The following is a 25,286-nucleotide window of genomic DNA, read 5'->3' on the forward strand; positions in this document are numbered from 1 at the left end:
CTTTAAAAAGCCCCCAGAGCTTTCAGTCTGTGATCCAGGCACGGCTCAAGAAATGACATTTTATTTACTGCATTTTCAAAAAGAAAAGAGGTCATTTGCTTATAAAAATACAACACACTGGTTTGTATGTCCAAATGCCTTAAAACAATATACATTTCCATAAGATGCCCACATATACAGTATGACATTATTTCCCATTTTATTGATATATATATATATATATATATAGATATATATATATATTTCTAGTGTACCATCTCTTTGACATAAACTTAATAATAAGAAAAGGCAACATGCAGGTGATAGCAGCACATTTAAAAACACATACAAAGTCAAAGAACATTCAACAAAACATGTCGAGACAAATGTAGACATTTTAGTTTTGAACCTCCCCACAAAGTAGATGAATATCTAGAGGTAGTGCTCAATTTTAAACACAGGATGAGAAGCTGATCAGATTAAATAAGTCATATGCTGGGTTTCATTGAGCCACACACAACAGTGTGTTTCCTTGTGTCTACTGAAACAAACTTTACTTTAGATACTGTAATTTTGCAGCACTTCATATTTCAAGAGAAATTGCAGGAATCAACCTGTTACTTTGGTTTAAGGGGCTTTTTTTACTGTTGTAGTTCATTCTAATGACCACTAAAGGTCTAGAGGTTTAGCATTACTTGATGCCTTTTTAGCCTTCAACACTGGCACGGAGAACACTGACAGTTGAGCCAGCTACGCAAAGAAGGCTCGCAAATAAAAATTAGCATTTTCCATAAATGTTTCAACAATAGAATAAAGAGCTTCTTCTTCTGCGCATTGATATGATAATAAATGAGCACATTGGGTTTAAAAAGCTTACGTAAACATTGCTTTTCTGTGCAAGAGCCTGTCGCTGTCACAAGTGCTCAGATCTGATTCAGTTATTCACAGAATTTTAATTGTGTTGTCTCTGATGATCTGAATCTTTTCTTACATTAGGTGAATACTGTGTCAGAGGTCTTTATACTGCTGCTGTCACCAAGCTGCACATTTTAATTTTCACTGGGAATTACATTTTCCAAGGTCCTTTTTTTTAACTGACCTATTCCCAGGATTTCCAGGATGTTGTATAAAGAAACTGAGGTGACAGGCATGCTGGGATAGCTCCAAAGAAAACACTATGTCTATCTGTGTGTATCTGGTTTATGGTATATAAATATAACCATGTCAAAAAATAATTCTATGAATAATATTAGTAACAATAATGTGCAAATTATAAAGATGGAGTGAAAGTTTGTGTTTTTCAAAAACTCACTTTTGGTTATTCTTTTATACAATAACTCAGACAGAACATCAGGAACGACTGAAACAGACAAAACACACTAGAGACAGGCTGATGCTGCTGCGGAGACTTTTAAAACAGTTCATTCAGGAGATGTAAAATGTCTTTTAAAAGGCTTTTATAGGGTGAAGAGGGAGGGGCAGGGGGTCAGAGGTTAACTCTGCTGGAGGGGCTAAATAGTGACCAGTCTGGACCTGCAACAAAGGTTTAGGTCGGTGTTAAAAGCCTGACAGGCCAGAGACTAGAAGGAATGGGAGGGGGGAGTGGACTGGGTGGGTGGGGGTGAACTTGGGGGAGGAGTTATAGAACCTTCTGGAGGATGGCATTGGGCACTTCCAGAGTCTCGTCCTTCACCAGGACGATGTCATAAGAGTCCATATATTTGTCCAGTCGCTCATCCACCTGCAGGGTCAGAGAGAGAGAGAGAACTGTCAGGACAGATCACGTTACGAATCCAAGCAGCCACCACAGCTGTCACCATGGAGACCAAGAGGAAAACAAGCAGTAAACAAACACAGTTTTCAGCTTTCAAATGACAAGTTCTTAGGATTTCTACCATCAAGACACATGCACGATTTAAATCCTGTCAGGACTCAGACTCCTGTGGGCTGTGGAACAAAGACAATGCACAATAACAACAAGATGTATTCGAGCTCAACATTGATCAGCTGCAGCCAAACTCAACAGAAAACCTCCATCATCGTATCACAACGGGCTCAAATAAGTTCATACACTGCTCCACGATCACTCTGAGTGCAGCTCGCCCCCCCTCCCTGACCTCAGTTTATTGTCTGTATGTCCTGGTTGTGTGTTTTGGTTGCACCTTGTCGTTGAGGAACCCGATCTTGAGGATGTTGTCCACATTGGGAACGCCGTCGGCCATGCTGAGGTCCCCCAGCGAGTCCCCCATGAGGATGATGTTGCAGTATTCCTTCAGCTGTTTGAAGTACTCTGTGTTCCGCAGGGCGCCGTCGTGCTTGTTGTACACGTGGATCAGCTCGCCTTTGAAACCCTTTAGGACACCCTGCAGGATGAAGACCGTAAACGATGAGCGTGGTGAGTCAGTACATTTCTGTGACACCGACACAAGGACGGAGGACAGAGCCGTCTGTCCCTCTCTGCACAACTCACATTATCGTCGAAGTCCATGAAGTTGGAGACGACCTTGACGTTGGGGTGGTAGACTCCGGCCTGGCGGATGATCTCTTCCAGGACGTCGCCCAGGCCGGCAGAGAAGATGAAGACAGGCACGTTGTGCTGCTGCAGGCGGTCAAAGAAGTGCTCGTAGCCTTCCCTGAAACCAGTCACAGAGAAATCAGGTCATCCTTCACTCTGCTCTGGTAAACACTCACACACAGGATTCACACAGTTAAGTTAGTGTTAAATCTCCACTACTAAGCCTCCTGTATTAATACCTGAGTGCAGCGTCAGACTCTCTCACCACCTCTGGCAGTTTGTCTTTCTCTATCCGCTGCTCCACCAGCAGCGTGTGCGACTTGAAATACCTGCAAACACGTTTTAGAAATGTGTGTCTCTGCACGTCGCAAGTCTAACAGCTTAGGATGAAAACAGTGACTGTGTTGTGCTGGTTGTGAGCAGAAATAGAGCTGATATATTAAACAGAATGAGAGGTTTTAGTGTGTGTGACTCACCACTCCACCATGAACGGGTACTTCTCCTCCATGGTGAGGTTAGGGTCGATCTCGATGGGATAGTACTTATTCTTCAGCTGCAGCAGCTTCTGCCTGCACTCCTCTGTCACCAACTTGCAGTTATCAATGATATCTGATTCAAACAGGCAGAAAGAACATGTTGAAACTGAGAATTTAAACTGAGCCACTGAAACGCGACAGCGGGAATGCCTCGTGGTGTTTTCCTGTCAAACGTACTGTGACACGTTGGGCAGCGTTTGCCGTTGATGGCGAACTTGCTTAACGTCATGTCGAAGTCTGTGATGATCTGGAACAGTCAAGAGAACGTTGTTTAGCACAACCAGAGAAATACAACAATCAGACACATTCGATCCTTAAACAGACACGAGAGGAAACAGAGGACCTCACAGGGAACCCAAAATGACATAAGAGCGTTCACACACACTAAGCAAAAAATGATGTGTGTCTCTGTCCCAGTTACATCAGAGCCATCAGCACCACCAGGTGGTGCCGTTTCACCAAAACACTGATTGATGGGGTGTGATGTTCCACCTGTAGTTTGGAGGCTCCTCCCTTGATGAGACCACATATGATCTGCTCCACCCTCTCAGGGTCCTTCATGTGGACTGTCGTCTTCTCAAACTGAGGCATCTGGAGGGAGAGAGACACAGAGAGAGACAGAGAGAGACAGAGACAGAGAGACCAGCTTAGACCCAGCAGACAGGACAACTGTAAAACAGCATGAAAGATGTTTGATCTGCACGACCGTGATCTTCACCTCCTGAACCGATGCTTCAGCTCTAACTACAGCGCTTCACCCTGAAGGTTGTCAACTGTTCTGGTATGAAATGAAACAGGACAATGACAACAAAGAGTTTGTGTGTCGGGTAAAAGGGAAAAAAGTGTTTGCTGAGGGTTGGATATGATCACATGTTCTGTCTTTGAATGATCTCCCACACATGCAAATATGAATGACTGACATCCTTCTTCAACACTGCCTTTAGTGTATTTGAACACACTGTTCCCTGGTACACACACACACACACACACACACACACACACACACACACACACACACACACACAGGTGGAGTGGGTTTCAGGGTCAGGGAACAGCTGATGTGCGGAATGTGTCGGTGTTGTGTAACGAGCTGAACGAACACACAAACAGCCACAGTGACGTCCTGCAGAGAGGAGCTGCACTTCATCTCATCCACATCAGCTCTGCCTGAGTCTGAGGATCGTTATGTGAGAAACTGCTCGGATAAAACCAGTTTAAAGAAAAGCGCCGCTGATGGTGAGCCTGAAGGAAACTCATTCCTGATTAATGCTGACTAATCAGGGCCTGTTGAGGAGTTAGTGTCCCAGATGAAGACGCAGATCTACCATGACCTCAGCAATTTGCCAAGACAAGTTCTTCACTTTGAATCCCTGTCAGTTAACCACGGGGCTCGTCGTGAAGGCCACACGAGGACAGCCACACCTGGGAGCCACACCTGGGAGCCACACCCTGACTGTCAACTGCAGCAAAACCTGCAGAGACACCACCAGCCTCGGCCCCTGTGTGTCGGCCCCTGCAGCTCAGTCTGGATGACATGGAGCGCCTCAGGGGGACGAGTGTTTGTGTTCAGATGCTAAATTAGCCCAATGAGGAACAATGTCACTTGCGTGACACTGTGTCTGTTGGGAGAAAGGAATGTGTATGTTAACCTGGCTGTGTCGTGGTTATGATGCTCGTCAACTGAGAGGAAACTTTAAAAGACAGCAGCTAAAAAAGTAAGTTTTAGGAAACAGGGATTTTAAGACTTTAAGTTACTCTTGACTCTTGACAGACTGAATATTTACCAGACCACTGAATTTATTGGCCAGTGACAGATTATTTATTATGACTTTTTTTAAGGAGTGACAGATAATTGTCTCCTCTAATGTACATCTATCTATTCTACACATACATGGAAACATCTAGAAGCCTCACAACTTTCTGATGCAACAACGTTGGAAGTTGAAGGTTTTTAGGAGGGGCAACAAACACACTGTGCATATAGTAGATGTATATTGTGCTGATGAAAAGCAAACAAGTGAGTAACTGAAACCCACAAACACACAACCCCCACCCAACACAACTCACCCCAGGCTTATATAACCAGCACTGGGCTTCTTAGCACCTCATAAATCACTAATCCTACAGAAACATGAGACGCAGAACACAAACTAAAAATAAAACTCAGCTCCTCTATTATTAACCCTCTCATACACAAACACACAGGATTATCTCAGCAACCTCCTCAACTTCACATCTGCTGAGTCATGACTTTGTGTTTGTGTGCCAAAAACACAAAAACAACCCAGAGGAACAGTCTCACATTAGTTTGAAACAACAGGTTGTGAATGTGTTGCCACGGGGATGACCTATTTAAACATGCTCTGCATTTACCGGGACACAAAGGCTGCAGTTTAGGAACATGTATGAAAAGGCAGTGGAGTTTAAAGAGCCAGTGACGGCAGTGAAATTCAAACCTGCTCTTCTAGTCAACTTTGAGCGAAAACTCTGCACTGCTGTACGAACTGTCTCCTGAGGACACTGAGTACAATACGGACACATTCTGCATAATTTAACAGATGTGATCTTTTTAGCAAAACCAGATTATAACAACACCAGAAATAAGGGTTTTGGGAAAAGGCTTAATTTCTAAATTAACATTACAAGCAACAAATACTGAGGTCAAAGGGCAAAGCATCCTAATGTCCAGAGGAGAGGCAAACATTCAGGAGGATTTTCTTACCTTTGAGAATTTCTAGCACTAAATTCTTTTTTACTGTCACTTTGAGACAAAAATGGCTGCAGCCTGGAGAAAAACCAGTTACACACACGCGCGCGCGCGCGCGCACGCACGCACGCACGCACGCACGCGCGCGCGCGCGTGCGCGCACACACACACACACACACACACACACACACACACACACACACACACACACACACTTACCTTGGGTCTGTTGTCTCAGCTAACGCAAGAGTAAAGAAAAAGATTGTGCAGCTGCAGAGGGCTTATATATCTACAGCAACAGTCGGGGGGGAGGCAACCAGCATAGATTAGACAACATAACCCCTCCCACTGTACAAAGACGCTCAAACACACAAACATGGTGACAATTTGAGCCGACCCATGTCAACACACAGAGACACACACACACTTCAGTATAAACAGACACAGAATGAGGCCAGTGAAGGAAAAGTGACATTTGTTATCCACTCCTGTTGCATTAATGTGACCTTTGACCCCTTGGAAAAAGGAACCTTTAAAATCAATCAGAGGGGGCTCGCTTCAGCACTACGACTGCTGAGCACACACATTTTAACACACAACACACACCCCTCCCCCCACAAACACACACGCACACAGTAAATAGCTTGATGCTGCATGAAAAGTCACAAGGGTCAAGGTTCAATTTGAGCATCAGGCTGTTCGGTCTTAACAATGGTCACACACATGACACCTGCGCAGCTAATGGACATTCCTCACTTACACACACACACACACACACACACACACACACACACACACACACACACACGTGTGTAACTTACAGTGTCTTCCACTTGTGTTTCTGCTGCTGCCTCAATATTTTGGTCACACAAACATACACACACATGTGGAAACAGGCAAACTGCAGCGTCTTTACATTTTTACACTTCAGTCTGAACATGTCCATCATCCTGTTTTAATTATACACACACACACACACACACACACAGTATTCAGGTTGATCAGGTTCTTTTATCAAAGCTGCAGTTAAAGCCTGAGGCCAAAAGATGCCTTTAAAATTAATTCATATAAAAACATAAACATGTTTGAAGAGATCAAACACAAAGAAAATGTTAACGCATCTTTATTATTATCACAGGAAACATGGTCATTTATCATGAATAGGACTTTATGTAATATTGTCCAGGTCACCGACAAATGATCAGTCACCAGTAAATGACATCACCTCAGGCACCATGAGCTTCTGATCGTCTGTTCACAGCTTGTGTTCGACCAATCAATTTATCAGAGAACAAAATAATCCATTTGAACCTTTGTGCAGCACTGATACTTTGTCCCACCCTCAGTTTTTGCTGAACAAGGCTTAGCTTCGTGCCGTGGCTCTGGACTGTTGGGAGCTGATGTAAGAAAGCGGAGACGGGAACATGAGTCCTCCTCATGCTCTCCTCCACCGACCCTGACTGCCTTACATACCTTGACAACCCAAAAACTAGGTCAACACTCTGCAGTTAAACCTAACCACAATAACGGTGCATGATCTATCGTAGCCCACAGAGACACAGCTCCCAGTGTTTTACTCCAACTGCTCCAATACAATCCTGTGTAACCACTTTTTCCCCTCAGCTTCGGTCCCATTTACAAATGATTCTAAAATCTAGTTAGAGAAGATAAAGAGCCCCGAGCGCCTCAAGTTGGGAAAAACATTCAGCGCCACTGTGGCGATAAATCTACTGCACAATAAAAGAAGAGGGCGGATCAAACTGTGTGACTGAACTACCAACAACCAAACACAGAGCAAAGCTTTAGTCGCTCTTGTCGGCTCCTGCTGTTGATCACCTGGAGCGATTTAACAAACCGCTCAGAGGAACGTTCGTGCCGGCAGCTTCAAGCAAGCTTCAGACTTGTTTCTGATTATCTGCATGTAGCCGGTTACCAGCTGCAGCTCATTAAAACACAGGCACATAGTGTACAGCAACGTCCCGTCATACACAGAGGTCAGAAATAAAAGCAGCATAAAGAAACAGATCATGTTAGATATATGTTACAACGTCAGCTGGAGGAATAACTGACGGGTATTAAAATGTAGTTCAGTTAAAACTGGTCTGATGAATCTGGATTTCTGAGGCAGCAGATGTTAGAGTCAGAATCCACGGAGCCAACCTGCCTTGAGTCAGCAGTCCAGGCTGGTGGTGGCACAGGCGGAGTGTGTTGTTGGCTCTTGATCAAACAATCCTGGGTCTGAATGTCACAGTTTAGCAGAGTTTTGTTGTTCATCCCTTCACCATCTTCTAACAGCGACTTCCTGCAGGATCTTGCTCCATGTCACAAAGCAAACAGCCGTTCGTCCAGTGAGTCTCACAGGAACATGTTCTCATACAATGACATGAACTCATAAGCTGCTTCGCTCGTCTTCTGCTCTCTCTCCCAAAAACACACATCAGGGTTTGACCCTGGTTCTACACAGACACACATGTCACCTCTGACCTCACAACAACAACCTGTCACATGAATGCAGAGGTACAAGCTAGTCGCCGCTCCATGTACTGGTGTCTTCACATGTGATATTAGACATGGTGGTGTCTAATTGGGGGGGGGGGGTTGTTTGGCAGGAGCAGTGGTATTTACACACCAACTATAATACAGCTGTGCATGTTTCTGCAGAACAGAGAATGACTGTCATCACCGCTGTCAATCTGCCTCTTCAAGCTTCTCCCAGCTTCAGGCTGAAATCCCACCTGATCTGCACCAGTCTGGACAAAGGTTACTGATAGGTTCAGGCTCCTGCAGCCCAGTCTTGGCCCGCCGGGTCAAAGGTCATCAAGGACAAAGTGCAGAGCCCTTGTTAAATGTTTCCCCGACCCCCCCGCAAATACCAATTGTTCATTTCTCAACACAACGTCAAAGGTGGCAGTTTTAACCAGATCCACCTCTGACACACAGAGTACTCACACTGATAGTACTGCGACTTCTACTACGACGACTACTACTACTACTACTACTACTACTACTACCTTTGCTGATACTGCTGCTGATGTCACTGCTTATTGATACAAGAGCAACTTCTGTTACTATAAGCACAACCTGTGCTACTGATTTTTTTTTAAATATTACTGCAATTTGCACTACTTTTTACTTCAGTTCAATACTACCTCTGATCTTCCTCCTCTTCCTCCTACGACTGCAACTTTTACTAACATTTTTTTCACTTCTGCAAAACTCTGCTACTAGTGCTTCTATTACAAATCTGCTGATTTTACTACCACAATTGATACTACAAGAACTACCAATAAATCTATTGATACTACTGTAGTAGTAGTAATGCTATTACAACTTTTACTACTTTTTTTCACTACTTCTACTCATCTGTTGCTATAATTTACACTACTGATGTTACTGCTACTGATACTGGACAACAGTATTGCAGTGAGTCCATGAACGCACCCAAACAGACATTAAAACAAACCTCATTATTTCACTAATAGACTGAGGTGTTGTAACAGGCCTGAGTATCATTAATGGGCCTGTTTCTACATGGAGGTCCTTCATCAGTTTCCTATGGCCCCACGCACACTATGAACTGCTGTAGTAGCCGTAGTGGCAGGCATCTGTTGCTACTGATAAAGCAGCATGGCCTCTAGAGGAAGTGTTGCTAGAAGATGGACCTGCCTGACTTCAGCCTTAAAATTCTCCCAATTCATTTTCTCTGTAAATCGCTTTAACACATCACTTTGCAGGAGTCTTTCATTTGTTATCGCTGACTGAAGAAACGCTCCCACTACTGACTGAAACAAAAGTCCTATAATTAATAATGTGCTGGATGTTCTCATACATTCACAATATTGTGCATTGGAGATTTTGTTGAATTACCACTAATCAACCCACAAAATGTCCTCTGACTTGTCTTTCTGCTTGTCGAACTATAACAACACTGTCCCTGCAACTTCATGTGGAAACAAAATCATTTATGTGTTAAAGCTTCTGTGAGTTGAATCGTCACAGGTACAGTAGGTTAAAGGGCCTTGTTATTATAAATATTATAAATGGGTGATACAGCGCCTGTATGAGTGGAGGTCCTTCATCAGTTTCCTGTGGTCTCACTCACACCATGAACTGCTGTAGTTGTCAAAGTGGAAACCATCTGTTGCTGCTGATAAAGCAGCATGGCCTCCGGGGAAAGTGTTGGACACTGCACCGAGAGGCTGGACCGTCTTCAAAACTTACATCCACTGACTTGGCAGACGCTTTATCCAAAGCGACTTACAAGTGAGGGAACTTGGGGTTCAGTGTCTTTCCCAGGGAAATTTCAGGAGCTGGGATCGACCACCAGCCCTGCGGCCAGTGGTGGACCTGCTCTGCCACCTGAGCCACAGCCTCATTCATTTTCTGTGCAAATCCTTCTACTCATCACTTTGTAGGATTTCTTCCTTCTTCTTAATCACTGACAAAAGAAATGCCCCCACCACTGACTGGTGTCTGAAAGGCTTGTCACTGGAACAAATGCACTTTGCTAATGATGATCAGCTGTAATGTCCCTGGTGAGACTCACTCTGCTGCTGCTCTCTCTACTTTGAAAAGCATCAGTTCAAAAACTCAGACATGACGCCTGAAACTTTTTCTCTTATCTTTCTTAAGAACACACAAGTCATGTTTATGTCCAGGAATCCTTCTGATTAAACCATAAAATCTACTGTACACTGATCTGCAGAGAAAAGACGCAGACGTCATCATCACTGCCCTCAGCTTCTCAGTTATCTGTATAGAACATTCTGCTTTTTGCATGTTTCTTACTGTGACCTGTTAAGATTGGGGCTTTACATTGTGTCCCTTATTTCCCATAGTGCAGTCAGCATTAAAGACAGTCTGAGTACATATTAAAGCCTCAATAACTGTACGTCTCTTTGGTCTTATTGTCCACAAACACACACTGAGGATTGGACAGATCAACAAAAAGACAGCTCAGACGTGCACTTCAGGTGTAGCTCAAGTCTGCCCTCCAGTGGTCAACAGGGGAAACACACCCCAGCAGTGCATCTCCTTCACATCAGACACTTTGGTTTGAAGAAGCAGAAACACATGTGACTGATATCATCAAAAACAACTGCATCTCATTAAGAAGAGCCACTTCCAGCAGCCTGGAGTTGTACAGTTTGACTCATTTGTTTCACCTGCACTTTACCTGCTATGACAAGTCAATACAACAGTACAGGTGATCTCAGACACTGAAACCGAAGATTCTCTCCACTCACTGTTATAAAAGTCAGATTCTTCACTAAACCTGTTTGGCAGGGATGTCTGGGATTCCCTGCTTAGCCTGCTGCCCCAACCCCTCCCCAGAAAAGTGGAAGAGAGTGGATGGATGGACGGATGGATGCTTTCTAAACCAGAGACCAGGACTGACTGAGCTCAGCAGGTGTCTGGCTGGAGTTGAGGCGAGAGAGTTCATTCTAAATATAATCTTATTTACAGCATCATTCTGGGCTCTATAAAACGGGACAGGCATTGGTTATTTCTGACCATTGCAACACTAAATAATATATCTTTTTTTTTTTTTTTTTTAATCAGTTAATGGCAACAAGAAGCAGGATAATTCAGAGACAGAATTCAGAGGATCACCACTGATAAACACTGAGTGTCTCCTCAGTGGCTCAGACAAATCACCGGCAGTGTGGAGCTGCTGTGACATACACCATCACTCTTGTTTATCTATAGTCTAATCATAGTTACAGAGAACAGCTCGTGCTTGGTCTGGATTAACCTGCGCTTCGACCAGTGCTGAGAAAAATACTAATCTGTTCTCTTTCAAATCAGTCCTCAACTCCTGCATCATCAAAACTCACAGAATTACAATCTGATAAAATGTAAATATGGACCTTCAAGAGGCAATTTAATGAATAACATGGGCCTGAACTGGACATCAAAACACCTATACAAGTCTAATACAACAGCCAGGACCAAAATATAAGCATTTACAATTACTGGAGTCAGTCATTAATCACAGGGTTGTGGGTTCAATCCCTGAGCAACACAACAAACTGCTCCCACATTTCTCATGACCTGTGTTTATGGGGAAGAATTTAAGCTACTTTCCCTGTTCTTCTACACCAGTGGTTCCCAACCTGGTCCAATAGAAAATCTCAAATAACATAACAATACAAGTCTACAGTTTCTGAAGTTGTTAAAGTTCGTTTAGTTTAAAGACATTTAAAAACATTATACTTTTATTTTTATCCAAATTGTTCTGTTTTGCACATGATTTGTCATTAGCCCACTTGTAATCCCTGTGCGGCCACAGCCGACAGGTTGGCAGTGACTGTTCGACACAGTATGAGATTGTTGAAATGTGGTTTTATTCTCATGGTTTAATTCTGAAGCTGAAATCCAGTAACTTTCAACAAGTCGTCTATAGATGACTGAATGATTTTCAAAATACAGTAACGAAGGCGGAGCTGCAGAAGTTTGTGGGGAAGCTGCCGTTTATTTAAACCAGCCATCCAGAGGAGAACGAGCATGAAACTACAAACACAAGTGGAGAGTGACAGTCTGGCTGCGTTTTGAAAAGATGTTTCTTCAATCGTTTGGGTTTTAGGATTCTCTGCTGTACATATGGATGAGTTATCAATGCAATGGACACAATGAGGCAGTTTTGTGTCATGAAAACAAAACCATGAACACTTTTCCTCCCTTTTTTTCCCAGCAATTATTTAATTTATTTCCAATTGTCTATCATAAACAATAATTTGAGGTGACCTTTGACCTCCATAGTGCTGGATATTTGTATTGTTTCATTTGGAAGTTGCTGCAGTGCGGCTGACAGACATGTAACCAGCAGGTCTGCTGTAAACAAACACCACAGTGGTTTTTGGCAATCAAGAAAAGAATGTGTTGTTTTTCTGTGATGCCCAAGTATTTCTGAGGTTTAGAAGTTTTAGCAACATGTTACAATAAGGGAATGCCTACAATACATTAAAAGCCTCACTGAGTTGCCATCGTATGGTTTTGGTCTCCTGGAGCTCAGAGCGGATGTTTGGGCTTCTTCTTCCACAACTTCATTGAAAGCAGATGGTCACAAGTTTCTATGTTGAAGGGCAAGGCGTGAAACAACCGACTGTCTCTGTACAGCAGCCACAGCAGCTACTACGTCCCAAAAATCATCCAGATTCACCAGACAGCTGGATCAGCACAAGAGCAAAGACAACAAAGGGCTGTTTGTTGCCCTGCAGCTTGGTCAGTGTGTCTTTTTTAGTCTTTTTCTTCATGGTTTTGTCCCGACAGTGCTCAGTTTGATGAGTTCATATAGGAAATAAGTGGCAGCATGACCTGAAACAAACTTAAACAGCTAAAAATAAACTGCATGTTAATTTATCTGGATACATGAAGTCAAACTACCTGAGATTTTCCAGCCCCGTTAATGAAGCTAAATCACATCAGCAGGGAAAAGACAGCACCCAGACATCAGAAGAGCGTCGCCTGATCCTCTCCTGCTCCCTCTGTTGTAAACACATGGACGTCAGCTGTTCCTCTTCCTCACAGTTTGAGCACAAACTGAGGCCAGCGTCATGAGAAATCACCTCAGTCATTACAAAGTGCAGTTTTCTGACAACACATTTGGCCTCTCCTTTTAACCAGCTTACTTTGATTTATTTCACAACTTGCATTTCACAAACTGGCAGTTAAAAATTTCTGTTACTAAATCAACAATGATGCAAACAAGCAGTTGTGGTTGAGGCTCTGTTACAAGACAGCAGAGTGCTGGGAAAGGGCTGAAAAAGAATGACGTTTGATTTTACATTCAATGAAAAGTGTATTTGGGAAAGGAGCCACTAGAAAGTATTTGTTCCTCAAACACACGACTTTTTCTGTCAAACACTGGCAGACAAGCTGCTGAGAAAACACTAGCTTCAAACTTCACACTCTTGCGAGACAACGCCAACAAGTGACATAACGAGAGGAAGTTACCTGCCAGGGAAATTACCAGCAATAAAACAGTAAATGCTCAACTGCAGCCAGAGCTTTGACTGCTGCAGCAGCCACTCTGGAAGCTGATCGACTGTTTTCACTGTAACGGTGAAATGTGAGAAGTGACCGGTGGATTTGAGGGAATTCCTCTGGTCCATGAGCTCCGGTGTGTTTGTGTCCCTATAGCTGGACGGTGCATAGAAACAGGAGTGTAGGTCGAACCAAATACCTCAGGGGTGAATCATATAGTTACGTGTACAAAGGCAGTACATAGCAACGCCCTCTTACAGCTGCAAAATCTAAAGTTCAAAGTTTAAATATCTTCTATCTTTTTTAACAACACCCAACACATTTTTCTGCCGTCACAAGATAAATGTTCATTTCTACATTTCCAGATACACAAAAAATGTTTCTAAAAAACATTTTAAACATAAAATTTATCACTCAGAGATCCAAAGAAGTTTCTATTATACAACAACGACCCCCGTGTGCACACTGAATAATGGAGAGACAGGAAATAGACGAAACTTGATAAACAACATTTTTGCCCCGTTTCTCAAATATTCTGCAGTCTGTGTGAAATGTCACTGCCTCAGGAGCCGCTCCTGATTCCTGCTGGACTGAGTGTGTGCTGCTGCACAGGCACCATGCAGGTCATGGAAGCTGCAGCAGCACACACTCAGTCCAGCTGAGTCCAGCAGGAGGCCGAGTCCAGCAGGAGACTGTCTCCAGCAGGAAGCTGAGTCCAGCAGGAGGCTGAGTCCAGCAGGAGGCTGAGTCCAGCAGGAGACTGTCTCCAGCAGGAAGCTGAGTCCAGCAGGAGGCTGAGTCCAGCAGGAGGCTGAGTCCAGCAGGAGACTGTCTCCAGCAGGAAGCTGAGTCCAGCAGGAGGCTGAGTCCAGCAGGAGACTGTCTCCAGCAGGAAGCTGAGTCCAGCAGGAGGCTGAGTCCAGCAGGAGGCTGAGTCCAGCAGGAGACTGTCTCCAGCAGGAAGCTGAGTCCAGCAGGAGGCTGAGTCCAGCAGGAGACTGTCTCCAGCAGGAAGCTGAGTCCAGCAGGAAGCTGAGTCCAGCAGGAGGCTGAGTCCAGCAGGAAGCTGAGTCCAGCAGGAGGCTGAGTCCAGCAGGAAGCTGAGTCCAGCAGGAGGCTGAGTCCAGCAGGAAGCTGAGTCCAGCAGGAAGCTGAGTCCAGCAGGAGACTGAGTCCAGCAGGAAGCTGAGTCCAGCAGGAGGCTGAGTCCAGCAGGAGGCTGAGTCCAGCAGGAGACTGTCTCCAGCAGGAAGCTGAGTCCAGCAGGAGGCTGAGTCCAGCAGGAGACCGAGTCCAGCAGGAGGCCGAGTCCAGCAGGAGACTGTCTCCAGCAGGAAGCTGAGTCCAGCAGGAGGCTGAGTCCAGCAGGAGGCTGAGTCCAGCAGGAGACTGTCTCCAGCAGGAAGCTGAGTCCAGCAGGAGGCTGAGTCCAGCAGGAGACTGTCTCCAGCAGGAAGCTGAGTCCAGCAGGAGGCTGAGTCCAGCAGGAGGCTGAGTCCAGCAGGAGACTGTCTCCAGCAGGAAGCTGAGTCCAGCAGGAGACTGTCTCCAGCAGGAAGCTGAGTCCAGCAGGAGGCTGAGTCCAGCAGGAGGCTGAGTCCAGCAGGAGGCTGAGTCCAGCAGGAGACTGTCTCCAGCAGGAAGCTGAGTCCAGCAGGAGGCTGAGTCCAGCAGGAAGCTGAGTCCAGCAGGAAGCTGAGTCCAGCAGGAGGCTGAGTCCAGCAGGAGACTGTCTCCAGCAGGAAGCTGAGTCCAGCAGGAGGCTGAGTCCAGCAGGAGACTGTCTCCAGCAGGAAGCTGAGTCCAGCAGGAGGCTGAGTCCAGCAGGAGGCTGAGTCCAGCAGGAGACTGTCTCCAGCAGGAAGCTGAGTCCAGCAGGAGACTGTCTCCAGCAGGAAGCTGAGTCCAGCAGGAAGCTGAGTCCAGCAGGAGGCTGAGTCCAGCAGGAAGCTGAGTCCAGCAGGAGGCTGAGTCCAGCAGGAGACTGTCTCCAGCAGGAAGCTGAGTCCAGCAGGAGGCTGAGTCCAGCAGGAGACTGAGTCCAGCAGGAGACTGTCTCCAGCAGGAAGCTGAGTCCAGCAGGAGGCTGAGTCCAGCAGGAGACTGAGTCCAGCAGGAGGCTGAGTCCAGCAGGAGGCTGAGTCCAGCAGGAGACTGAGTCCAGCAGGAGACTGTCTCCAGCAGGAAGCTGAGTCCAGCAGGAGGCTGAGTCCAGCAGGAGGCTGAGTCCAGCAGGAGACTGTCTCCAGCAGGAGGCTGAGTCCAGCAGGAGGCTGAGTCCAGCAGGAGACTGTCTCCAGCAGGAAGCTGAGTCCAGCAGGAGGCTGAGTCCAGCAGGAAGCTGAGTCCAGCAGGAGGCTGAGTCCAGCAGGAAGCTGAGTCCAGCAGGAGACTGAGTCCAGCAGGAAGCTGAGTCCAGCAGGAGGCTGAGTCCAGCAGGAAGCTGAGTCCAGCAGGAGGCTGAGTCCAGCAGGAGGCTGAGTCCAGCAGGAAGCTGAGTCCAGCAGGAGACTGAGTCCAGCAGGAAGCTGAGTCCAGCAGGAAGCTGAGTCCAGCAGGAGACTGAGTCCAGCAGGAAGCTGAGTCCAGCAGGAGGCTGAGTCCAGCAGGAAGCTGAGTCCAGCAGGAGGCTGAGTCCAGCAGGAAGCTGAGTCCAGCAGGAAGCTGAGTCCAGCAGGAGACTGAGTCCAGCAGGAAGCTGAGTCCAGCAGGAGGCTGAGTCCAGCAGGAGGCTGAGTCCAGCAGGAGACTGTCTCCAGCAGGAAGCTGAGTCCAGCAGGAGGCTGAGTCCAGCAGGAGACTGAGTCCAGCAGGAGGCTGAGTCCAGCAGGAGGCTGAGTCCAGCAGGAGACTGTCTCCAGCAGGAAGCTGAGTCCAGCAGGAGGCTGAGTCCAGCAGGAGACTGTCTCCAGCAGGAAGCTGAGTCCAGCAGGAGGCTGAGTCCAGCAGGAGGCTGAGTCCAGCAGGAGACTGTCTCCAGCAGGAGGCTGAGTCCAGCAGGAGACCGTCTCCAGCAGGAGGCCGTCTCCAGCAGGAGGCTGAGTCCAGCAGGAGGCCGTCTCCAGCAGGAGGCCGTCTCCAGAAGGAGGCTGAGTCCAGCAGGAGGCCGTCTCCAGCAGGAGGCCGTCTCAGGGGCAGTGACAGTGCAGAGCAGAGTCTTCTGCCTTCAGACCAAACACATGCTGCCGGTTTCGTGGGGGGAGAAGCCACCTGGTGACCTCTAAAAGCAGCTGCCGTTGTAGGGAACATCCGCGCCTGCGTACATAGCATCATGCGGGTCCACTACTGCCAAGACACCAAGAACGCGGCGTCACATTTCCGCTCATAATTGCCAAAATAAAAGCGCGCATATAAAATATAACAAAATGAATGTATGAAGAACATTGCTTTTTCCATCCAGATCAATCTTAATACAACTAGTCGATACTTAATATTAGTGTATAATTTGATTTTTAAGTTGTTATATGAGGGCAAATTGAAAAACAGATTAAATAGCATTGATGATATTCATAAGTTGCAGCCCTAACTGCTATCATGCCAAAACTAAGAAAAGCAACACTTAAATTCAGATACTGTTTTCCCTTATATACACTAAATCTGCAATAAAAAAGTGCTCCAGCAGCCACACAGACGCGTTTACCCTTTTATTTTGAAGGCCGCTCTGCTCCACTTCCTGCTCCTGACTCGTCTTGACGGACCTCGAGTGTTTTACTCACCATCTCTATGATCCGGGTTTTCTTGCCCGCTCGCTTCTTCTTGGCGACGATGTACTGGGCCAGAACCACCCCACCGAACAGCGCACAAACGCTGGCACTGGCCGCGGCCCCGACCTTCACCACGGCCGTCCTGTCCATGAGGCCCGCTGCTCCTGCTCCGCCGCCCGGACAGTCCCGTCCCGCTTCCTGCTGCTGCGACCCGCGGCCGAAGATCGTCTATGCAGACGAGGAGTTCTCACTCCGTACAATTAAAAAAAAACAAATTCATATTAACGTTCAAAACAAAAGACTTCCGTTCGTACAGGAAACAGCAAAAGCCACATACTGTATACGATGCAAAAACAATTTATTGTCAATAGTAAAGTTCATTCCAGAACAACAGTAACGAACTAGAAACTGTGGAAGGATATCTGGCCTTTACACAAGATGAAGCACAAATACATTGCTGGCTGGAATTTGTATGAATAACATGAAGTGATACTAAGAACTGGAAGAATGTGAGCACACGCAGACATGGCTATCAGGTGCCATCGGGCCAGACGCATCCAGAGCCAAAACATTATGCGAATGTGCAGAACTCTTGTGGTTCCCAGAGTCTGTAAGAGCAGAATGGGGGGGGGGGGGGGGGGGGGGGGGGCAGAGCCTTCAGCTCTCAGGCTCCTCTCCTGTGGAACCAGCTCCCAGTGTGGGTTCGGGAGGCAGACACCCTCTCTACCTTTAGGATCAGGCTTCAAACTGTCCTGTTTAGTAAAGCTTATAGTTAGGGCTGGCTCGGGTATGTCCTGACCCATCCCTTATTATGCTGCTATAGAGCTAGACTGCTGGGGGGTTCCCATGATGCACTGGGCTCACTCTCTCTCTCTTTTCTCCTCTCTCCTCCCCCTCCCCCTCTTTTTATCTTCTCCTAAACCGGTCGAGGCAGACCCCCCCACGCTGAGCCTGGTTCTGTTGGAGGTTTCTTCCTGTTAAAGGGAGTTTTTCCTCCCCCCTGTTGGTTTCTCTCTATAATAAAGGTCTTGACCTGACCCTGTAAAGAGCCTTGAGATAATGTATATTATGATTTGGTGCTATACAAATAAAATTGAATTGAATTGAACTGAATTGAATTGAACTGAATTGAATTGAATTGAACTCTCTAGCAGAGTTATTTTCAAGTTTAAACAATTAACCTCATTTAAACATCACACATAATAGGTCTTTTACAGTCACATTCAATACAGGATCTCACTTCAAAAATACCAAATCTGGTGTTCAATAAAAAAAAAAAAAACCCAAAAAAACACTTGAACGTCATACAAAATGGGTCATATACAGCACAGGATCCGCTAAATATCAAATTTGAGTAAAATAAGAAAAAGTTAGCTGGCATAACGTAATCACCGCGTAGCCGCTCTGGACCCTACGCCCAGCTATCGGGAGGCTAGCATTATCTAGCATTGCCATTAACTAGCATTAGAATTAGCATTAGCATTAGCATTAGCATTAGCATTAGCATTAGCATTAGTATGGGGGGTCGAGGCGGGATGGCGGGATGGCCCTGCGCCCAGCCATCGCAACAGACGCCTCGCAGACTTACTCCTATATAGGCTCAAATTAGGGTCCAAATGATTTTGAGTTTATAAAGCATGTTTAGAAATAATTCCAAAGTTTGTAGTTGTAAATAAACATTTGTAAACTTGTAAAATAGCTGCAGGAGAAATTCAAATTTGAGCATGGGCCTAAAAAAGACACGATGTGAATCAAAACTGAACAAATGATAAGTGGTAATGTTAAACAAAGACAATGTAAAAGTGTGTAAATATAAAATGTGATGTAAAGATGTGACACTGACAAGTACAAAAGCCCTCTGAACTTCAGTGTCACACACTGCGGGGGAACATGCTGTGTTTTGCTCTGCATCAGTACACAGACGCTGACAAAACCATTTCTCTTTTAGTGTCTTTGCTTAACCTCAACACGAATCATTTGCTCATAGTTTTCATTCACAAGTCTCTTCAACACAATTTCTTCACATGCAGATTTTACAAGTTCACAAATCTTGATTTACAACTGCAAACACTGGATTTATTTGTCAACATCACTTGACAAGTTCAGAATCATTTGGACACTAATTTGAGCCTACATAAGTACGGGGTGGAGTCATGCGCATGATTTACCATTTCTTGCTGGTTGTGGGGGGTTGAAAGTTGTGGAACTGGCCTGACTGTGAAAACACATCATGGTAATTGCATTAAATAAAGTGACTTTCCATTGCAAGGCAAACGAGGACATTTTAAGCAGCTCTTCTCAATAATTCCAAGCTAGCATTAGCATTAGCATTAGCATTAGCATTAGCATTAGCATTAGCAGAGACGAGGCTGGACAGCCCGACCCCCAGGGGGCCCTGCGCCCAGCCATCGGACGACTTACTCCCCCGACCCTATATAGGCTCAAATTAGGGTAAAACGATTTTGAGCTTGTAAAGTCATGTCTACCAATAATTCCAATGTTTGTAGTTGTAAATCAAACTTCTAAAACCTGTGAAATAATTCTGCAGGAGAAATTCAAGTTTCTGCATGAAAAAAAAAGCACTTGTGGTGAAGAGATTTGTATTTGTCAAAAAACAGACGGAATAAAAACTGAACAAGTGATCAGTAGTTAGGTAACAAAGACAGTAAAAGAAATGCTTTTGTGGATGTCTGTACAGATACAGAGCAGAACACTGCAGAACTCACTGCACAAAATTCCCAGTATGTGACACTGACCCTCATCACGACTCTGTCACACACTGTGGGAACTTTTGAGCACAAAGTTTTACGGCTTTCTTCTTCTTATTTGTGAACAAGCTCTAAATCATTTGACCCTAATTTGAGCCCATATGGGGACGAGGTGCAGACATGTCAGGGACTCACCATTTCTTGCTGCTTGTGGAGGACCATCAGCTGTGATACTGGCTTGAGTTGGATTCCAGCATCTCCATGAAAAAACAAAGGTAATTGTATTAAAACAAGGCCATTTTATGAAATGAAATGTTTTTGAAGCATCCTAAGGTCTTAAAGTGATAGTTCAGTTTCTGACGTGGGGCTGTGTTAGGTGCTCATCTATAGCCAGTGTATTACCTGCAGCAGATCTGGATCGGCGCCCTCTCAGTTTAGGGTGGCAGCCCGGAGTACCGGCACAGACGCTGAGCGATGAGCTGTGGACGGGGCCCATGTGCCAAAATGTGTTTTAGCCACTTTCAAACATGCACAAAGAAAAAAGCTAATATCAGTTGAGGTGTACGCTATATTTTGAATGTTTTTGCTGCTTTATCATGCTATCAAACAGCCCTTTCTTTAGGAACTGCATTTTTTAAACTGTTGAACTACAGTATTCTCACAGACAAGCGCACCTGAACTTACTATTGTTGCAGATCTGCAAAGTAATAGAGTAGTTCAACAGTTCACAAAGTGTAGTTCCAAAGGAAAGGGCCATTTGACCCCAAGATAAAGCTGTGAAAATACTCAAATATAGCGTGCACCAGACTGGTATTAGTTTTTTTCTGTGGGCATTTTTAAGTGGCTCAAACACATTTCTGCAGATGCACATCACTCAGCATCTGTGCTGCTGCTCCTGCTGCTTCTCTCAACAGGGAGCGCGCTGCTCTGAATATCCTGCAGGTGATGCACCGACTATAGATAAGAACCTCAGACAAGCTGAATTATCACTTTAGGAACAAAAGATTTATCCATCATCCATTCAAACCTCATTTAGCATGTACTGTAAGAAAATAAGACTTGGTGAATAAAAGTGAACAAATGATGTCAGTGGTGAGGTAACACAAAGACACTGAGAGAAGTGCTTTTGTCAAAATCTGTGAATAGATATAGAGCAGAAAAATGCAGAAGTTGGCGCTTAAAATCCCAACAGTGTGTGAGACGGAAGTCAAAAGTAGAATTTTGACCATGTTTTCACACCTGAATCTGATTGGATAGTCACAGTCCAATCACAAAGCGGACTCCAGTCAGAGGGCAGGTGGTTCTGTTCTGTCCTCATCTCTACCACAGATCCTGAGAGGTGTGAAGATCATCCATCATCATCATCATCATCCGTCATCCATCGAGTAGATGGATGACGGCGCAGGGTTGAAAATCTACTACACCTTTAAGGATCTTCAATGGAGATCGAGGCAACAGATCCACCTGCCTCTGATTGGAGTCTGCTTTGTGATTGGACTGCGACTATCCAATCAGATTCAGGTGTGAAAGGATGGTCAGAATTAGTGCTGGTAACTGTCACCGTCTGTGTGGGAACTTTGAGCACCAGGTTTTACATGAAGTTTTCTGCTGTATCTGTGCACACACGTTGACAAGAGCACTAGTTTCACAGTCTCTTTGTGTGACCTCTCACCTCTGACATCATTTGTTGTTAGTCATCATCTCATACACGTCATATGAATTTCTCATACTGATTTTTTTTCCAGGTTTACAAAGGTTTATTTACAACGACAAACTTTAGTTTGAGCCCATATGTGGTGTAGTCACGTGCACAACTTACCATGTTTTGCTGGTTGTGTGCTGCTCGCCTGAGGTGGACACTGGCATCCCTGTGAAAAGAATTTATTATTAAATACAATGACTTCCCACTGCAGGGGAAACAAGGACATTTTAAGCAGCATTTTAATATTGGGAAGCATTTAATTAAAAAAATTGTGAAAGCACCAAAGGAGACATTTAAAAATGCAGTTTTTTAAGACGCCTGCTGCACCCTAACTTTCTCAGAAACACTGGAGCATCTCGGTCCCAACGCTGTGGGCCTGAGAGGTCAACACAGAAATAAATACATTCAATTCAGTTTGACAACACATGCGCTGCAAACATCCACAGCACAACCACCCAGAACCAGCAGGTGGAGCCGGGGGAGAGCCGGGTTCGAGTCCGACCCGTGGCTCTGCTGCACGTCCTCTCTCTGCCCGACCTTCCTGTCGCCGCCGGAATAAATGACTTTAAAAAGTGATGAAGCCGCATAGGACGCACCCACTATATGTCCCATGATACACCTGTGTGTACGTGTTCAATACTTTTAACGTCAAAAGTCACAAACCAGTGAACAACAAATGCGTCCCAGCCAGGTGCATCACTTCTTAGTGTCCCCTGGAGACACTTCCGTCGCGGCTTCATGTATCTGGTTGTGTTGTGGATGTTTGTGTTGTCAAACTGAATTGAATGTGCTTGTATTTTATCTATTTGCATGTATTTTCACAAGTTGCAGTGTGCTGGCCTGTCCGGGCCACCGTACAACACATTGAGAAATTATGATTTCATAAAAATTCAAACTGTTTTTCCAGAATCTTTTCCATTACACACGTTTTTTGCCCACATTGACTCAGGTTTCACACTTAAGTTAAAACAAAGACATTGAGCCTAAATTGACTCATTAATTGATGCAGAGAACATTGTGATGGATTTTATAGTAATTAGTATGAATGTCAGCTTAAAATATAAAACACAATCACGATTTTCCCAAACACAAACTCAGTTTTCAAAGCATTGGTACGGGCCTGTGTTACATTCTGACCACTGATGCTGCGCTGTTCACGTCAAGAGATGAACCTTCTCTCATCACCTGCTCAGACAGTAAACCCAAAGCCTGAGACTGTGTCGGACTCACTCTGGTTCATTTCTTCATGTAAATAAAACAGAGTTCCGGTTGGTTTGGAGACCGAAGTGATGAAGAGGAGCCGGAGTGATGAAGAGGAGACCATCATGCTCTCTGTCGTCCATATGTAAATGAATAATGGCGGGATCTCTGCCCAGTTCCTGTATGTGTGCTGTCAAACGCAGGTCGCTCTGCTCTGGTTCTTCCCTGCACTTCCCCTTTCCTGTTCACCTGACCTCCCTCAGTGTCACAGGTATGAAAAGTTCCTGCGTTTGTCTGTTCCTCAGTTTCTGTTTCTTAAACTGTTTGTGTTCATATTAGTCTGGTAAAGTCTGGGCCGGGTCTGGGCCAAGAGATCCGGCTGAAGCCTGGTCCGGCTGGTCCAACAACCCACAGCTGAGCCTGAAGCAGGGCCACACCACAGGGGCCAGCTGGGCCCATTGCCGGTTCCTGGCTGTGAACCAGAATGACTCTTGTTCATTTCCTGCAATTTCCCCCATGTTGACCCTTCAAACAACATGATTACTCTTTTATTAAATGACACATTTACACAACATGAACACAAACAGAGTGAACCAGCAAACATGAAGCAGGAGTCCAGACTAACATCAGCTGCAAGTGAAACTAAATCTACAAACTTCAGCTGTGAGCGAAGGAAATTCATAAACTGCAGCAGGAAGTTCAAGTTACTAATAATCACACAACATTCAGAAACATACAGTTCATTCATTTCAAAGCAATTTTAACTAAATACAAGGCTGAAATGTCAAATATGTTATTCCTGTGCCCAAGGATTCATCAGTCAGGCTGCTGTAGTTAGAGCTGAAATTACTTTGAGCCACTGGAGGATATTTGTTACCTCACTAAGCCCATACTCTACAGTAGCTGTGTAGTGTTCCCCCCTGACAGGTCTCATCCACATTTTAAATTGGATAAAGTTTAAAAACACTAATTTCATGTAAGAAATGACACAAACATTTTATGGCCTCACAGCATCAGAACCCCATTCGTTGTTATAGAACATTGCACATTTTAAGGTTCTTCCTCTGGTCTCCAACTTCAGAGGAGAGAGCGGATTATTCACCAATATTGACCAAACTGTTCTGAGGCACAGGAATAAGAAATGTGAAATCTTAAAAAAGGGTTGGATTCTCCTCTAAATGCACAACCCATGATTATAATATAGTGTTTCATCCTTACAGCAGCTGGTGCAGAAAAATAACACTAAAATTATAAATATTAAAGTCATTACAGAAGCCTGTAGGGGACTTTTTTTTTAAATGATCATTTAATCTTGAAAATGAAAATGTCATTTTTCAGACATGTACAGTATGTGTTTTAGGATGGTCTCCATTTAATGAATATGATCAAAGCAGGAGAAGCAGTCAACAGGTTCTATTTGAAAGTATTTAATCTTTTAAAGGTCAGTCAAGTGTGAGCGGTTATATTTCTACAAATTAAAGAACGTGTACATACAGGTCAAAGTCTTTCACATTATCTTCAATAAAGCAACAAATGATTCTAAATCTACATCAGTACTTTTCACTTTGAATATATGATCATGTCAGAGCAAACCGAGGAGATTAGATGTTCCCCTTCACAACAAAATAAACATAATGAACTAAACTACTCACTCAACACACTCAGGAGCGAAGGTGAGATGATGGAGGGAAGCAGCTCAGCTGAAGGACAAACAGAGGATGAGCTCAGGACACAGAACTAAGGAAACTCAAGGCACCTGTGTGAGCTGCTCCGTCAGCTCACCTGTGCCCAGCAGTCATGTGACCCCACTCCCCACAGTGTGTGTTCTTTAAGTAGAACTTATAAAGAAAAAGCAGTTATTGAGTTTATATTTTCATGTTCACATACTCATGTGGGCATTTTATGACCATATTAAAATTAAAACTGAAAAGACTTCACCTGCTCTGCAGTGACAATATTCAAACACAACAAGCAAACAGCTCCTCAGTCCATTCATTTACATTTACATGTCACTACGTCATTTGGTGTCAAACTGAACATGAAAACACAACCTGTCCTCTCATCAGTGAGGACGTCTCGTCCGCTGGTGGTTGTGATTGTTTTCAGAAAAATGAGACTGTGTCATTTCTGATATTGCCACTGGGGGGCACCACAGTCAAATATAGTCACTGGATTTTGGCTCTTTTCATTCACTGGTCAGATTAATGATATTGAGAATCAGTCAACAGATATTTCTATTGTAAGTCCTC

General features: G+C 44.8%; 1 protein-coding gene and 1 long non-coding RNA gene across 5 annotated transcripts; one reads left to right on the forward strand and one right to left on the reverse strand.

Moving 5' to 3' along the window:
- Positions 1-45: 45 nt before the first annotated feature.
- nt5c3a (5'-nucleotidase, cytosolic IIIA) lies at positions 46-20,392 on the reverse strand. 4 transcript variants are annotated; one of them, XM_071468363.1, is made up of 9 exons: positions 20,331-20,392; positions 17,440-17,677; positions 3,523-3,621; positions 3,208-3,277; positions 2,971-3,103; positions 2,734-2,823; positions 2,450-2,612; positions 2,142-2,342; positions 46-1,720 (listed from the first exon to the last, which is right to left on the reverse strand). In XM_071468363.1, exons 2-9 carry the CDS (start codon positions 17,575-17,577, stop codon positions 1,619-1,621), a joined length of 996 nt encoding a protein of 331 aa, XP_071324464.1. In that variant the 5' UTR covers positions 17,578-17,677; positions 20,331-20,392; the 3' UTR covers positions 46-1,618. The 4 variants fall into 4 exon arrangements, with proteins under 4 accessions (XP_071324464.1, XP_071324465.1, XP_071324466.1 ...); XM_071468364.1 differs by lacking the exon at positions 20,331-20,392 and having other exon boundaries at positions 17,440-18,056; XM_071468365.1 differs by lacking the exons at positions 17,440-17,677; positions 20,331-20,392 and adding an exon at positions 5,957-6,647.
- On the forward strand, positions 4,083-10,628 carry LOC139612630 (uncharacterized). Its single transcript, XR_011686604.1, has 2 exons — positions 4,083-4,533; positions 4,601-10,628. It is a non-coding gene; the product is annotated as an uncharacterized lncRNA (long non-coding RNA).
- Positions 20,393-25,286: the final 4,894 nt, after the last annotated feature.

The sequence above is a fragment of the Trachinotus anak genome, unplaced genomic scaffold (genome assembly GCF_046630095.1).
Source record: "Trachinotus anak isolate AG129_WGS33_773 ecotype Australia unplaced genomic scaffold, CSIRO_AGI_Tana_v1 ptg000032l, whole genome shotgun sequence".
NCBI classification, from domain to species: domain Eukaryota; kingdom Metazoa; phylum Chordata; class Actinopteri; order Carangiformes; family Carangidae; genus Trachinotus; species Trachinotus anak.